The 17,146-nt window shown below is 37.5% G+C and overlaps 1 protein-coding gene across 4 annotated transcripts in view; it reads right to left on the bottom strand.

Moving 5' to 3' along the window:
- The window catches only part of mast3b (microtubule associated serine/threonine kinase 3b), a 47,089-nt gene that overhangs the window by 20,280 nt on the left and 9,663 nt on the right, over positions 1 to 17,146 (bottom strand). For 2 of the 4 annotated variants that reach the window (XM_077202920.1, XM_077202922.1), the window contains 10 exons: positions 15,927 to 16,002; positions 15,704 to 15,724; positions 13,795 to 13,870; positions 13,327 to 13,484; positions 10,710 to 10,785; positions 10,414 to 10,623; positions 3,233 to 3,334; positions 3,004 to 3,136; positions 2,835 to 2,905; positions 2,653 to 2,741 (listed from right to left, as the gene is read on the bottom strand). In XM_077202920.1, coding sequence (XP_077059035.1) covers positions 2,653 to 2,741; positions 2,835 to 2,905; positions 3,004 to 3,136; positions 3,233 to 3,334; positions 10,414 to 10,623; positions 10,710 to 10,785; positions 13,327 to 13,484; positions 13,795 to 13,870; positions 15,704 to 15,724; positions 15,927 to 16,002 — 1,012 coding nt within the window. The remainder of the gene's footprint in view (positions 1 to 2,652; positions 2,742 to 2,834; positions 2,906 to 3,003; positions 3,137 to 3,232; positions 3,335 to 10,413; positions 10,624 to 10,709; positions 10,786 to 13,326; positions 13,485 to 13,794; positions 13,871 to 15,703; positions 15,725 to 15,926; positions 16,003 to 17,146) is intronic. The other 2 variants (XM_077202921.1, XM_077202923.1) reach the window with 1 other exon arrangement.

The raw sequence follows: 17,146 nt of genomic DNA, 5'->3' as shown, positions 1-17,146 counted from the left end.
TCCCCTGTAAAGGCCCCCTTCTCTTCCCTTCCCTTTACCTCAGTACAGATAAAACGTTGACCAAATAGTTCCGGTTTACGTGGCTACTCGAAAGCGATAAATAATTCTGTATTATACATTTTTAAGGCCAGACAAGTAATCTGTTGAGGTCAATTTTTAAAGAAAGACTACACGCCTGCGCATATATATTCAAACGCACATACCTATAGACTAAACACGTAATACGCATTATATATATATATATATATATATATATATATATATAGGGCTGGACAATAATTCAATATCAATATATATCGCAATATTTTTTTTTTTTGGTAACGGTGAAATGATTTTTAAACACATTTTCGATATTTCGATATACAGCATTTGTCACCGACTGACGTAAGGCGCGCAGCCGTCAGAAAGAGCAGAACTTTAGCTACTTTCGTGATGACATCCACCATAGACACGCAGACGCAGCCAGTGCTCAGCTCAGCAGGAGTGGGCTGATCTCCAACGCGGCAAGTTTCAGCAACAGAATGAGCGCCCCTGACCGCAATACAAATGTGACTTGACGAGCTTCCACAAGTGAGGAGAAATCAGACTAAATAGTTGATAAGAGAGGAAAGACTAATTCAGTGGTATAAATTCAGTGGTGTTTCGGCTGAGATCTCAAAACTTCAGGTTTCAGCGCGCTGCAAAATGAGACGGAGAGTGGTGCCGACTAGCAGCGGGAACACATCAAACCTGTTCCACCCGATAGAAGCAGCACAAACAACACTTTAACCGGCACCAACAAACGAGACTTTTTTGCGTTAATTTGGAGCATGTGGGGACGCTGACGGACCTCAGAATGACCAATATGATTTTAATATCTAAGAAACCGAAACTTCAAGCAGTGATTGACAGGGCGGGACGTGATCGGCTCTGAATGCATTTTCAATTTGCACATTGAATTTTGCTACATTCATTGCGGGACATTTAATGAAAATGCAATCGCAAGCGTCTAACTGTGAGTGTAAATGCAATTAAGAAAAATAACATTTAAATAGTAATTTTGCTATAGTTTTTGCTTGAAAATGTTAAACATATCTAATCATATCTGTAATACATTTTAATTTTGCAACTTATAAAGCGTTAAAATATGTATTCAATTTACATATTAAAACTAGTGTATGAAATGGCAAATGTAAATTAGATTGAATTTTAATTTTGCAGCAAACATTGCACAAATGTAATGGCAAATGTAAATTTAAAAACAGAAATGCATTGCCATTTTACATATTGCATTGTCATTTTGCATAGTACATTTCAAATTGAATATTGCTACCCAAATGCTTTCATAGTCTTGTAGCAGGTATTGAGAAGAGAATATTATTGTTATGATGGGTTATTTCATTGGTTCATGTAGTTTGTTATGGTGCAGTACCAAAAGGTTTCATAGACTTGGCCAATTCATTTTTCAAAAGATTGTAGGTACAGACATCTGTTGTGGGCATTCTTGGCAGTTTTTCTGAGGCTTTTATGTTGTTCATATCGATATCGGAATTATATCATATCGACTGAAATTAAGAAATATATCGTGATATAAAATTTGGCCATATCGTCCAGCCTTATATATATATATATACACACACACACACACACACTGCCGTTCAAAAGTCTGGGGTCGGTAAGATTTTTAACGTTTTTAAAAGAAGACTCTTCTGCTCACCAGGGCTGCATTTATTTGATTAAAAATACAAAACAAACCCAGTAATATTGTGAAATATTAGTTCAATGTAACACAGCTGTTTCTATGTGAATATATAGTAAAGTGTAATCTATTCCTGTGATCAAAGCTGAATTTTCAACATCATTGACTCCAGTCTTCAGTGTCACATGATCCTTCAGAAATCACTCTAATATGATGATTTGATGCTCAAGAAACATTTCTCATCATTATCAAGGTTGAAAACAGTTATTTACATTTTTATTTCAGGATTCTTTAATGAATAGAAAGTTCAAAAGAACAGCATTTATCTGAAATAGAATCTTTTGTAAAATTAAAAACTACCGTTCAAAACTTTGGGGTCAGTAAGAATTTTTATTTTATTTTTTGGGGGAAATAAATAAAATAAATCAATACTTCTATTCATCAAGGAGGAATTAAATTGATCAAAAGTGACAGTAAAGACATTTATAATGTTGCAAAAGATTCTATTTCAAATAAATGCTGTTGTTTTTAACTTTGTTCATTTCCGTTTTCTGTTAGAACGGTGTCGTGTTAGCGGCCCCTAAGTTAATAACTAACGATCTTTGCAACCGAAGCGAATCGTTTAAAACTAACTTTAGCTGGACAAGAACTATATAACTATTCTAGACCTGCCGTAAAGCCAAAACAATCTGTTACTTTACTTTCCTATTATCACTGTAAAGCGATCCAACGGTCTTTGAAACGGTCCATATTGTTAAAAGCGCTATATAAATTAAGGTGACTTGACTAATGCCGGATTTATAAAACAAATACCGTAACGCAAAAATCGAATAGCTGACATTTTTCTGGAACAGGATACAGCTCAAATTAAGCACTGGTTCTGCTTCAAATCACGTTTTGCTAGCCGAGATTGTCCTTATGCGGTCTCTAAAGTAATCACTTTTTTACCTGTAGTCATGATGTGATTTCCTTACCCATAAGCCCCATTACTGATGAGTTTTAAGGTCTCAAAATCGCTCTCCAGCGGTTTTCTTCGTAGCGGTGTGGGTAAAGATTTATTCTGCTGTAAGCAACAGGAAGAGATGTTTTTTTAGTGACCTCTTATGAAACCTAGAAAGGCTATTTAATGCTCCATATCTTTTTGTTGTGCTTTTACCTCAGTCGTTTCTTCAGAATCAACTGTCAGTGTGTGTCCAAAGTCGTACTGCTCCTCTAACTGCACAACTTCTGTCAAAATAGATGACAGACACAACATAATGAGCCTAAAGAGAAACTGACAGGCTTTCCAAACAAAACCATCATGAGATAAACGAGACCTATCGCACCATCAAGAGGATCTCGGTTGAGCCCAAGTTGATTGATAATATATCTGGGAATATCGGTTTTGATGCCCTGGCCGACTTTGGCGTGACCTTCTGCAGCCTCTAGTAAATGGTAGAACTCCTCAGGGTCAAACTCCTACACAGTAAAAATAAGGAGCACAGTTTCAGGAGTGTCAGGCCGCCAGGAACATTCACGGGAGGGCTGTGAATCCGTGTAGGTGCAGAATCTCACCAGACACTCCAGCAGTCGTGCAGGACGTGAGATGATAATGAGGATCTTCTTCACCAGCTGTGTGATCACTGAAACCTCCTCACTCTCAGAGCGCTCCAGAGCCTTAGACAGACAAACACACACTATATTAAAGGGGCATTGCATGATTTGTCTTGATCTCCTAAAATCGTACCATGTAGGTGGTAAAGTTCCATGCAAGAGATATTTTGTGAAGCACCGAAATTTAAGCCAACCAAAAATATTTGGCCGAAAAAAGAAAAACTTTTTCCCCGAAAAAGCCCAAAATAAAATTGTTACACAAACAATGAAACTTAAGTTTTCATTCTGCTGAAAGCCAAAGCAAAATTTTATTTTATAAATCAACATTGGCATAAAAAAAACAGTTTAAATTGCAAATAAGGGTGAAAAAAAGTGTTATTACTTTTTACTGATATACTGATTTCTACTCCAATTCCTCGTTGAAATATAAATACTTTATAGTGTCTAAATAGTGGCTGTAATAACTTGTTTTTAATGAATACGTACTATAGTGGATATATTAAGCAAAATGCTGCTCTCTAGCTTACTAACAAGCTATGGCCATTGAATGGCTTTCCTGAGGTAATGTAAAAAAAAAAATCTTTCTTTCAAAAATGTTTATCGAGAAGACGGGTCATTGCCGAAGAACTGTACTATAGTAGTTTCAATAGTTTCAGTCTTTCAACTGATTTTTTTTCAGCATCATTACTCCAGTCTTCAGTATCACATGACCCTTCAGAAGTCATTCAAATATGACGATTTGGTGCTCAAGAAACATTTCTTATTTTTATCAATGTAGAAAACAGTTGTGCTGCTTAATATTTTTATAAACAAAGTTAAAAAGAAAGATCAATTGAACAATTCATTTGAAATGGAAAACCTTTGTAATTTTATAATAGTGTCACTTTTGATCAATTTAACGCAGCATTGCTCAAAAGGATTAATTTCTTGTTAAATAAGCGACCCCAAACTTTTGAATAGTAGTGTATGTTTTGCACATCCCTTGTGTACATAACTATTCAGTATCCAGCTACTTAGCTCGCCCTAAAAAAAAATCACAAGAGGTCATGTACATATACTTGTCTTAAAGGTACAGTAGCAAAAAAAAAAAAAAAAGAGTGGGGTGGAAAACTAAAAAAACTAAAGTACGACTGTTTTGGGCATTAAATGTTGTCTAACATAAGTGGACTTCAGGGGAAAATTAAAATGTCACAAAACTGAAGATGTGAATTAATTTAATAAGGCACACCATTTAAGCAGCATACTGTGCTAGTCATCAAAAGACACAAGAACACTGTGTCCGTCCTGAACACTGGACAGTATTTGGCGAAGTGACTGGAATGTTATTTCTTGTTTGTGCAGGGGAATCTGCTGGCTTGTGGGATGTGGGAGTGGGAGGTAATGAGCTGCTTATGCTCTGGTGTTACAGGATCAAATCCTTTCCAGGCACTTGTGTGAATTGTAATCAACTCTGCATACTCACTGAATCTGGATTTAACATGCATTAGACTGCAAAATCCAAAGATTGAGCAGGACGTTGAAACATTATTCAGATATTGTATCCTAAACCAAGAGTCTGCGACAGAGCACATAAAACAGCTTAATCTATCTTGAGCTGCTGTCTCCTCACGTAAGGTTGTTTAGGTGAAAAGCTGAGTAAACATGGGATCAAGCTCGGTCGGGCGACTCCTACGACAAACTAAAATTACTGCATTTTCATGCATTTGATGAAGCTGAACAAAGTGAGGGAGACATGCTATCAAATCAGCATTAAAGAGCCTCATAGCATGATAAGATGTGTGACTCATGTTTCGCAGAAAACCAAATGCCACTGCAAGAGGGGTGTGAGGGAAACATGGATGCTTCTAACTCGACACGAACCGTCACATCAAAACAATGAACTGTTTCCTTTTTTAGCACCGCAGCCTGAGCCTCTCTCTCTCTCTCTCTCTCTCTCTCGCTCTCTCTCTCTCTAGCTCAGGCTTGAATGTGACTTGTGCCCCTTGTGCACGGAGCTTTATAATGATGCGCAGCTTTAGGCTGTCCGACTCCTTATGTTTACTTGAGCAAAGATGTCCAAATTTACAATCTATTTATGATCAAGGGCCATGCTTAACATGGGGTATTGTGCCATTCAATAATGATTTGAGAAAATGATAAACTTAGAAACAGTATGATAACAAATTTGGAAATTAATAAATGTGTACAATTATAAATGCAATGATCAATCACTTCGCTATTCAAAATAACTACAGTGAGTAGAGCCCTATGATTTCTGTGATGCAGAAAGTAGGACTGTACAATTAATCAAATTAAACCATTAAAACCGAATCCAGAAGGATTTAATCAGAAAACACAGAATTTGGGAAAAAATAAAACATATCACAGGGCACAGAAATTTAGTTTGTTAAACTTTGAATAAATTGCTGTTAAACTTTGAATAAATTGCTGATACATTTGATGATTTCATGAATTCAGAAAAAAACTTAAATTAATTTGGGAAAAAATAAAACATTTTAACAAATTAAAATGATTAAACTTCAAATGGTTGTTACGTTTCATTATTTCATAAATTCAGAAAAAATAAAGGAATTTGTGTAAAAAGCCCCCCGATTTTTCAAAAGTCGGAAAATACAGATTTAACCCTGGAAATAAATGTTATAGTTTTACTAATTTATTAAGATTTATTATCTAATACAAAGTTATATATCATATTGATATTAAATAATACAAATTACTCCTTATAAACAGTAAATATAAACAATAAAGTACTTTATAACATTTAAATAATAAATATTTTATTACAACTGTATTCTTTATTATCGTATGTAAAATATTTTCAGATCATTTGCACTTATCTATTTTCATTATTGACTATTTATACACTTTAGACATTTGATAACATTATTTAATTGAAGTAATTGAATGGCAGAACTGGGCTCCCATATACTGTAAATCAAACAGCATTTATGCAACATGTTTAAAGTAGAGATAGCCCAATATATCAGACAAAATTGGTCCATTTTAATATGATTGGCCACAGCTGATAAGATTTGCAGATTTCCTGCAGTTTCAAATCTACCAACAGCACTGTTTATAAATAATAAACTTTTCATTTTGTCCACATCTTTTTTTATTGTTATATCAGCCATCGGTCAATCTGCTCTTTAGACCTCTGCAACATATCAGTCATCCAACTAAGACTTTCAGATCCCAGAAGGGAGTAGAGAGTGACAGAGAATCGGTGTACAGCGGACTGATGTAACCACATACCAACACAAAACCGCAGGATTTGACTATCAATCACAACAGTTTGATGATTGGATGGTTAGAGCAGTTAAACTGCGGCATGACTGCGGCATCAGGGGCCTCTGTTGGCACCGCTGACTAAGGGAAGTGGGAAACACTTTAATAGCCTCATCTATGAGCACGACATCCACAGCAGAGCAGCGATCTGACAGTCTTGCCTGGGGTTGTCTGAACACTACATACAGGGTGGGCGTAAGCGTTGCTATGGAAACTAACACCCTGTAGTTGCAAAGATGAGCATGGAGCTTGAACGGGGAGATCTATATTTCTAATCAAAGCCTCTGCTGAAGGGTACGCATACATTTATACACGAAACCACGCGCAATTACACACGCTCGCAAACACGCACATGTATGCAAATTGGAGCACGCGCTGCTAACTCTCAGCTAACAGATGCTCTTTTTTGCATCTTAAAAAAGTATTTATAGTGTAAAAACACCATAGGGAATGAGGCATATTTCACACTCATTAGCGGAAGTGGTCACAGTCTTTTTTGAGAATGCGTGATGTCTCTGGCCCTTTGAAGCCAGCGGCAGCAAACTAACAACACAAGTGACAGAACCCAACACTGCCCTAATGTCACTGTCAACCTGATATTCCTGCCAAACCACAGCCAACATCTCAGAACACCCGTTGACTTTGGCATAATCAGAAAAGGCCAGCGTTACCAAGTTGACAGTGGCTAAAGCACCAGAAAATGGCTTTATACATTTATGAAAAGGACTCAACAACAAACTCAAACCTGATTTAAACTTGTGCCATACAAGTCCGTACAATACCGGCCAGGCCAAATCTCCTACACTGGAGAAAATGTTTTTGTGAAGTTAAAACAAAGATTGGAGCCTGGAGTACGTTTTAAGAAAATACTATTTCAGTCTTACTTCAAAGCTTCAAGTTTAATTTAGATTTTTTTTTCCTGAGCATTTGTTTCGGAACCTGGTGCGTTTTCTCCCTTGGTTTGGTTCGTTTAGGCATATATGTGTGAAATCGGACCCGCACCAAAACAATCGCTCCGAGAACGCCTGAACAAGGTGGTCTTGGAGCGATTGCAAACAAACTTGAGGTTCGCTTGAGGTGTGAAAGCAATCCGACCAACGAACCAAATGGTATCATAATTCATAATGGAAAATGTGCTATATAAAATGCAGTAGTGTCTGATTCTGTGAGTGAGCGCATTAGTCATCACAGTTAAAAACCAAAAGAACACCTCTTCATCTTAAAATGTTGTATAATTGCTATTCTCCATGCGAGAATGCTGTCCCGATGAAGCCTTGATACTGTTAACCTCTAGACAGTTTGAATTTGCTGTAGTATATAATTTAACAGAGGGAATGATGGCTACATTCGTATTGTGTTTGGATGCGTCTCGACAGTTACAAATTAAGCCACAATTGAGCTCATGGAGCGAACTTTTAAATCATCTTGATGGATGACACAGAGGAAACTCTTAACCAATAAGAGGACAGTTGTACTCGCATGTGACTTGCGTGAACACATTTTGGTACACTTTTAAAGGTAGCCTTGTGAAAGCGAACCTAACCAAGAAGAAAATGCAACATTGTAACAAATTAAGTCCCTGTTTCAGAACAAAACAAACAATGGTGTGAAAACGGCATTAATGTATCATCACTTACCATTTCTTTATAAGTATTTGTGAAATTTTCAACAGTAAATCCCACACCATTTTTTTTTTCAGTGTATGAAAAATGTCATTCTATACCCGTCTGACCATCTAAAACTTTTAGCGCACACCACCTAATTTAGAGAGCGGGATAGGGTTATATGGAGGTCAATAACGACCCTTTTTGTTTGTGTCTATTAATTTCATCCAAAAACACAAATAAAAAAAGTGATTCATACATATAATTTGAATACATTTAATTGTTATGTTCTATGATGAGCATGTTTTTAAATTATCAATTTCTCTTATTATTTCGTAGTAAATATTTTAACAAAATTGCTTCACTGATTATATTTTAAAGGGGTCATATAATGGTACATGCATTTTTACAAGTGGATTGTACTGAAATGTGTGTTGGCAGTGCCTGTACACAACCATCATATAATGATAAAAAAAATCCATCCAGTGTTTTTGTTTTAATCTACTTATACGTTTTCCCCTGCCTCAAATTGAGCCGTTCGATTTTGTGACGTCACTAAATCAGACGCCCCTCCCACGATTGATAATTGACAGCAGCGTTTCTATGGTTTCAACACAGACCCGCCCTGAGCGAGCAGTCATCATAGTCTGCCATTGTTGATACACTGGAGCAGAATGGCATCTAAGCGATTGTGGTGTTCTGTTCTTGGGTGTAAAAAGGAACACAGCAGTCATTTTGGTGTTCCTAAATTCGAACTGCTGAAGACACAGTGGCTGAGTTTTATTTTTTAAGGGAATATTCCCAACGATCTACATAAATGCTTTTATGTTTGCGCGAATCATTTCTCACCCTACTGCTTTATAAACGAGGGTCAGTGTAAATCTGGTTTTGCTAAGAAGCTGGTCTTGAAAACAGAATCGGTACCAACTATTCGTGTTCCTGCTGCTCCTCCAGAAGAAGTGAGTGTAACGTTTTATTAACCTTTAAATATTAATCTTTGCAAATTGCTTGCACACTTCACGATGAATGCGGCTAATGTTTACACTCAGGGTATATTAAGGCATGTTTTCTATGTAACGTTACGACGTTCTCAATATAATTCATAATCCCATGTTTATAATGAACAATGCGTTATGGTTAATGTGTTATTAAAAACCCTGCCAGTACATACAAAAATATATCAAAGTTACATTATTTCAACCATTCAGAAACGTCCTGTTCGAGCCTTAATTGTTGAACTTCTTCGAGGCCGTCATCTTGTTTCGGGTCCGTATCCGACTCCGGTTCAAATTGATACGGTTGGACAGATGTGTCCTCAGAGACTACCGCTGCCATTCTTTCTCCAAAATATACCCTAAACTGTTGTCAAGGCAACACTCCTCGTGCGTTGTCAAAACGCCCCAAAGAACAGAGGGGCGGAGTGAGCAAAGCTCATTATCATTTAAAGGCATATGCACTGAAACTGTGTGCTGAAAACAGAGCTGTTTTTGACCAGGTAAAATGAGTGTTTTCTTACAATACTAATGAGCATTTTTAATAAAGGTATATTACAAAGTTTTCATTTAAACCCTAAAGATTCATTTTAACTTGTACAAAAATGGCATTATATGACCCCTTTAAAAACCTTTACCTGCCAAATCAAAGTCATGTGGTATGACCAATACATAAAAAACAGGAAATTATGTCATGGAAAGGAGCCATGCAGACCCTCAAGACAGTGTGTCAAAATAAACAAGTCTCTAAAATATTACATAATTTTACCTTCATATAAAAAGGTTAGTTCAGATTGTAAAATGTAATTTGGTGCAACTACCCAAAAACATGATAATTACAAATTTGTATTTAAAAAGAAATATTACTTAAAAAAATTTAAATAAATAATGATTAAGATGTATTGATGATAAAATGTTCTGCGGTTCTTCAGTGTGACTGACTAACGTCTTTCCATAAAGGATGTTTTGCCCATCCATGACAATATGCAACAATTTGAAATTCATACTTCTCTGTAAATATGGCAGTCCAAAAAACTGACCAGGTGAATGTAGCCATTGTGTCGCTATATCTTTATATTGTTTTTAGCTTTTCTGTACATGTGTACAGAAGGCCACGTCTCCAAAATCAACAATTATTGTCAAACGACGGATACAAATATCTGGATTTACTTTCAGTGTAGCTGTCCACTGCATATCAACTGATACATATCTTGTATAAATTAGAAATATTAGGCGTTCTTTTTAGAGATTCCCGCCTCACCTCGTGCAGCATTTTGTCCAAATTATCCTGCAGCTCCATGAAGTAAAGAGATGTAATCAGGCCCTTCTGGGATTTATCCAGACAGTCCCTGGCCAACTCCACCAACTGGTGCTGGATAAATCCCAGGACTCCGTCTCCCAACGGTAGGGTGCTGTCTGGGGAAAAGTGCCTGATGACGTCCAGCAAACGCTCCTCCATCTGAGCGGTAGCCTGCACAGCAGAGAGAACATTCCACACCTCAGATTTGTAGAGGAAAAACTGGTAATAATCTGTTCAGCGAGTTTGGCACTACATACCTTTGGAAAACGCTCCTTATAGACATGGTTCATCATTACAATTTCATTATCAAAGGAGCCACCAGTTCGTCCAGGGCTAAAACAAGGAAAAGAACAGATGAAAACCTCCATCATGTAGATTGAAAGTTAAATACTTTATTGATAATCATTCCAACTAAACCCCTTTTATTTCAAAAACCAATTGAGTGAGCGCAACTGTTTGAGGCGTGAAGCATTGTGGGTGGACATCTAAACCTCTGAATCCTGCAGAGATGCAAGCTAAAGGTGAGGCGTTGCACAGCAGAAGAGCAAAACCAACAGACTGCTGCCTCACTCAGAATGGGCGACAAACAAAAACCTTCATCAGATTTTAGTTTTAGTTTCTACTTCAGCGCGTCCTCTTGAATCTCAATTGGCCAGATGCAAATTACAAACCCCAGTGTTCAGTTGCACTTGTAGTGAAATTTCTTCTCTGACTCAGCCTCAAGGGAGGTTCTTTTGCAAAATAAAAACACTCCTTTTGTTTTGATGGGGGAAGCCTGGATATTCCTATTAGTCAGGAGTCCACTCATCCGACAGCAAGCCTTGCACCATACATCACTGAAACAGATACTTGACCCAAAAATGAAAACCCTGTCCTTATTTACTCACCCTTACATCATTCCAAACCCATGTGACTCTTTCTGGTCATTCTTTTCCATCCAATTATAATAAATGGGGGACTGAGGCTCAAAAAAAGGAGAAAAAGCACCGTACAACTTAAAAAAAAAAGGTCTTTAAAACTATTTTCCAAGTTTTTAGAAGTCATATGGTAGCTTTGTGTTAGGTTACAATTAATCATTTATAATTTACCAAATCAAGTCAAAGTGCGATTTGTAATCGAAAAGGTCATTAATGCAGGATGAATTAGGCTGGATGTCAAGATTTTAATAAATAAGTCTGTTTATCACCAAAAACTTATTATTTATATGAAATGCATGGAAAAGAGTAGGAAAAAGTTTTGACATTTGTCCTTTGTGCTCAATGGAAGAAAGAAAGTCATATGGGTTTGGAAGAGAATGAGTGAGTAAATAATGACAGAACATTTGGGTGAAATCTTGTGCATACAAAATGTATTTTCACTACACAGATTAGTTATTGAAATTGTGCAAGCCAGACTCGAAACCCCAGGAGCCACCATGAACACCACAGCTCAATATGCCAGAGGATGCATGCTCACCACTAGATCACACTGCTCTTATATAGTCAACGTGGATATAATAAAACTCCAGGAACCGGATTCAAAAAACATTTTTAAAATTTTTCTTAATTTTATAACTTAAGAGAAAAGATAATATTTAGTATTCCCCAAAACCTCTCTTAAGAATATTCTCATCTTTTTTCTTAAGATTGTTCTTAAGAACAATCGTTCGTAAAAAACTTTTCTGGAGGGCCACAGCCCTGTTCCAACCCTGCTCCAACACACATACCTGGGGCTTTTCTCAATAACAAATACATATTGCGCCTTTGATAGTTCGGACTTGCCAAGTACTACTAAGGAGAACAAACTCCCGAGGACGCAAGTCCAGTAATTTTGCGAATGGTACAGCAGCGTACTTCAAAGCGTCACTCAGCTCGCTCTTGCAGCTCCGGTTATCTCAGTATGTATATCTTAGTCAACAATAAAATATAATATAAAACACTACTCTATACTATGTTTAACCACTACAGAGACATCAGAGCCAGCGGCAAACGTCAGATAGACTAGCCGAGGCAAGATGTTAATGAGCGCTGAGTGCCCGGTGATAGCCTGGATCTCACCAATCTGAAAATGTCAGATCGAAATTCCCAATTAGGCGCGCTCTTTATCAATAAACAACAAATTTGAGCTCAGACAACTACATTCTCACCTGAAAAACTATTAATGCTACATTTCATGACACCATGAAAGTAGTATTTTTAAATTACATGGGTTTTCTCCTCTGCTATTGACGCTTGCTGGTTGGTGCGAGATGCATTCTGGGATACTTGGCTGACTGAAGTTCACACAAGTCACCTCTCAATGAATCCTCGATAAAAGGAGTGGAGCAACAACACATCCAGGGATTTAAACTGTACTTGGCTAGATGTGATCTTTGAATTGGAACAGTACTCGGGCAGCGACTGATGACATTTCACAAGTCCACAAGAACAGACAAGAACACATATTGAGAAATGGCCCTGAAGTTTTCAAATAAGCCTGAAGGACTTGATTAACTGGATCAGGTGTGTTTAATTAGGGTTGAAGCTAAACTCTGCAGGGCTGTGGCCCTCCAGGAACTGAGTTTCACACCCCTGCTGTAACCAGTTTTAAATCCCCTAAGATAAGATTTTTAATGAATTTATGGGTTTGTTTGAAATATGAGGCATTACAACATTAGACTAGCTACATATGAGGCATTACAACATTAGACTAGCTACATATAATACATATTACTAGTTCCAGCAACGTCGACAACTACTCTGAAGTGACACCGATTGATCAGGAAAACATCACTAGAGTGAACGCATAAAACTCCACTCAAGGAGATTTAATGATTAATCCCTAATAACCATATTTTTAAGATGCAATTATTGGCATCCTATGCTGAAATTAATCGGTGCGTGTGTTTTTGTTTACCTAAGGCTACGTGACCGGGGTCGTATAAACGGGGAGGGCCGCCCATCTTCATCAGTTATGCTCTCCGAACTTCGGAAGTGTTTGAACAGGAAATGAAGCTCGTCCTGTGTGGGTTGGTATGGAAGCTGGTGCAGTCTTTCTTGAGATGAGGAAGATGACTGCAAAACAACAAATGCATCGTCAAATACATGGCCACGATTAATATAAAATAGTCCCAAATTTACTGAAAACCATCCTTAAACCTATCAATAATTGTCTAGGTATGCAGAGACATGATAAAGTTTCACAGAGTTGATTCGTACACGAACAATTTCTTCTCATTTGCTCTTTCACTATTAAAGGGTTTAAATGGAAAGTTCAGTTGAAAAGGAAAAGTGTCACTATATACGCACTCTCACGTTGTTTCAAACGAAATGCTATTTATGTTCATTAAGCACATAATTGTAAGATTTAATGAAAGCCACATACAGAGACAGAGCTGGGAGGGTTGGTCCCGTAACCTGAGGACGGAAGTGAAGCAAGAGACCACCGTCTCCCTTCCACTCTGTGGAGAGAAAAAAGAGAATTTCAGGAGACAGAATGATACACTATCACTCAAAACTGTATGTGGCCACTTAGACCACAACAAGTGATTCTCTCTTTCTTTATATATTAACACACACACATACATATATACACACCGGCCACTTTATTATGTACACCTCGCAAGTACCGAGTTGGACCCCCTTATTCCTGCAGAACTGCCTTAATTCTACATGGCAGATTCAGCAAGGTGCATTCCTCAGAGATTTTGGTCCATATTGACAGATTTGTCGGCTCTACATCAATGATGTGAATCTCCCGTTCCACCACATACCAAAGGTGCTCTATTGGATTAAGATCTGGTGACTGTCAAGTCAAGTCAAGTCAAGTCACCTTTATTTATATAGCGCTTTTTACAATACAGATTGTATCAAAGCAGCTTCGCAGTGATAGCATGAAAATAATATAACAGAGTTTGTTTCTAAAAGAAAATTGAGTCAGCGTCCACCTTAAGTAAGGCAGATCAATAATATTATTGAATAATAAATGTCCCCAACTAAGCAAGCCAAAAGCCAAGGCAACAGTGGCAAGGAACCAAAACTCCATCAGGTGACAGAATGGAGAAAAAAAAAATGGGAGAAACCAGACTCAGTCGGAGGGCCAGTTCTCCTCTGGCCAACGAAGGAACAGTGCATGATTTATGATTCGGGCAGCATTACAAGTCAGATTGGATCGGAACATTTACACTGTGGCCGCCATCTGGGTATATTGAGTTCGTCATCATGTTCAAGAAACCAGTTTGTGATGATTTGAGCTTTGTGAGATGTCACGTTATCTTGTTGGAAGTAGCCATCAGAAGATGGTACAGTGTGGTCATAAAGGTCTGGACATGGTCAGCAACAATACTCTGGCTGTGGCATTACAACAATGTTCAATTGGTACAAAGGGGCCCAAAGTGTGCCAAGAAAATATACCCCACACCATTACACCACCACCAGGAGCCTGAACCATTGACACAAGGCAGGATGGATCCATGCTTTCATGTTGTTTACACCAAATTCAGACCCTGCCATTGGAGTTTTTCCAGTCTTCTATTGTCCAACTTTGGTGAGCCAGTGCGATTGTAGCCTCGGTGTCCTGTTCTTAGCTGACAGGAGTGTCACCGGTGTGTCTTCTGCTGCTGTAAGTCATCTGCGTCAAAGTATGACATGTTATGCATTCAAGAGAGATGCTCTTCTGCAGACCTCAGTTGTAATGAGTGGTTATTTGAGTTACTGTTGACTTTCTACCAGCTCAAACCAGTCTGATCATTCTTCTCTGAACTCTGGCATCAACAAGGCATTTTCGCCGCTCACTGGATATTTACTCTTGTTCGGACCATTCTCTGAAAAACCTAGAGAAGGTTTGTGTGTGAAAATCCCAATAGATCAGCAGTTTCTGAAATACTCAGAAACTTACTCAAATACTTGTCTTGCACAAACAACCATGCCACATTCAAAGTCACTTAAATCACCTTTCTTCCCCATTCTGAATGCATTGAGTTGCTGTCATGTGATTTGCTGATTAGATACTTGCGTTAACAAGCAGTTGAACAGGTGTACCTAATAAAGTGTACTTATATAAATTTCAATTAAATATTTGATAGAATTTTCACAACTTTCCCAAGTGCATCATTTTTTTAAATGTCCATAAATATAACAGTGTAGTATAAGCCTAGTATAAGGAAAGATATGGTGATGCAAAGCAGCAAAGCAAAAAAATAACGACAGGTAGTGTATAAAGAGTACACAGTCACAGAAATGCATAAGGTGATTAAGGTTTGGCCAGGTTATAGTGTAAAAAAGAGATTGGCTACCTGTCTGCTCGAGCCAGGTGGCTAAGAAGAAATAAAGAGGGATGAAGAGAGAGAAAATAGGCAACAGACTTAGTGAGGTCTACAATATAGAAAGATCCATATGAGAATAAATGAGTCAACTCTATATAATATGAACCTGACAGTGAGTTGACAAAGTGCTGAAGAATATCAAGAATGCTGATCCCATCATCTACATAAAAGAGGATAAAGTGCGATTGTCTACCTGCGGGCGAAAGGGAAGTTGAGAGAGCAAACAGCAGTGGACACATTTCGTGGGCTGTCCAGAGGGCTGCTGGCAGCTGGAAGGGGAACAAGAGGACATTTCAACATAGCACACAGTGTTACGTAAGCTACAGGATTTAATAGACGTCAGATTACTTCAGATGTTTCACAAATCACACACTTTAGGACATTTATCTTCTTTTTTAACATAATGTGTCTGGTTCAGTGTATGGAGTTTAAAGTTGATGGGTGTAATTTTTTCAACGTTTTGAAATATTTGCTCCAGCTTAATACGCAGAGACAAGTCCCCCCCCCAAAAAAAGTTTAGACACAGTGGTGCAATCAAAACTCTTTGTTTGAACAGCCAGATATTGCAAAATTGACTCCACCAATGACAAATGTTTTTGGACAGGACTACATGTGTTTCTGTGTTAGGGAAACCAGACTGAAAAAAACAGCCATTGTTTGTTCAATCCTGTTTGGCAAAAATTACACAAAAATGTAACATTAAAAAATAGTTAGTTAGCTATACTTAATGACTTAAAGTTAAATGTTAATCTGCTGATTCGTGAGCAGATCGTTCAGCAAAACGTTCAGTTGATTCAGGAACCAATCGTTCAGTTGAATCAGGAACCAAGCATTCAGTAGATTTGTGAACCAATCATTAGTTGATTTGTAAACAAAATATTCAGTTGATTTGAGATTCTGTTACTGATCAAGTTCTCGAGTTTAAGTCACTTAACTAAATGATCTGGTCATTGTGGGGGAAGATTATTAGTGGAAAACGGTTACAATTTTGGTCTTTTCCTTACACAAAGCTATCATGCGGCTTCAGAAGACTTGAAATACAGTGCAAATTCATAAGAACTACTTTGTGCTTTTTTGGAGTTGATAGTAACTAACAAACTGCTGCTGTGTGGAAAAGAGATGCATGTAGGCTCTTAAAAATATCCGTTGGGTTCTGCAGAACAAAACAACAACATACAGGATTAGGGGTGGGCGATATAGCCTCAAAATTCTATCACGATATTTCAAGAATATTTGCGATGATGATATTTATGACGATATAAAAAATTTTTTTTTTGTTGTTGAAAATTTTCTTATGTTTATCTCACCTAAATGTTTGCTCACTCATTGCGTTTTTACAATGTGGTAATTTTGTTGTTAAGAGTTTACACAACACAAGGAAGCTTGATTTCAATCTTTGAATTAAATGTTAAA

This window comes from Siphateles boraxobius, unplaced genomic scaffold, assembly GCF_051911475.1.
Source record: "Siphateles boraxobius isolate OS27281-9 unplaced genomic scaffold, OSU_SipBor_1 5, whole genome shotgun sequence".
NCBI lineage: Eukaryota > Metazoa > Chordata > Actinopteri > Cypriniformes > Leuciscidae > Siphateles > Siphateles boraxobius.
The sequence above is the reverse complement of the archived record's forward strand: the minus strand, read 5'-3'. Positions and strand labels throughout refer to the sequence as shown.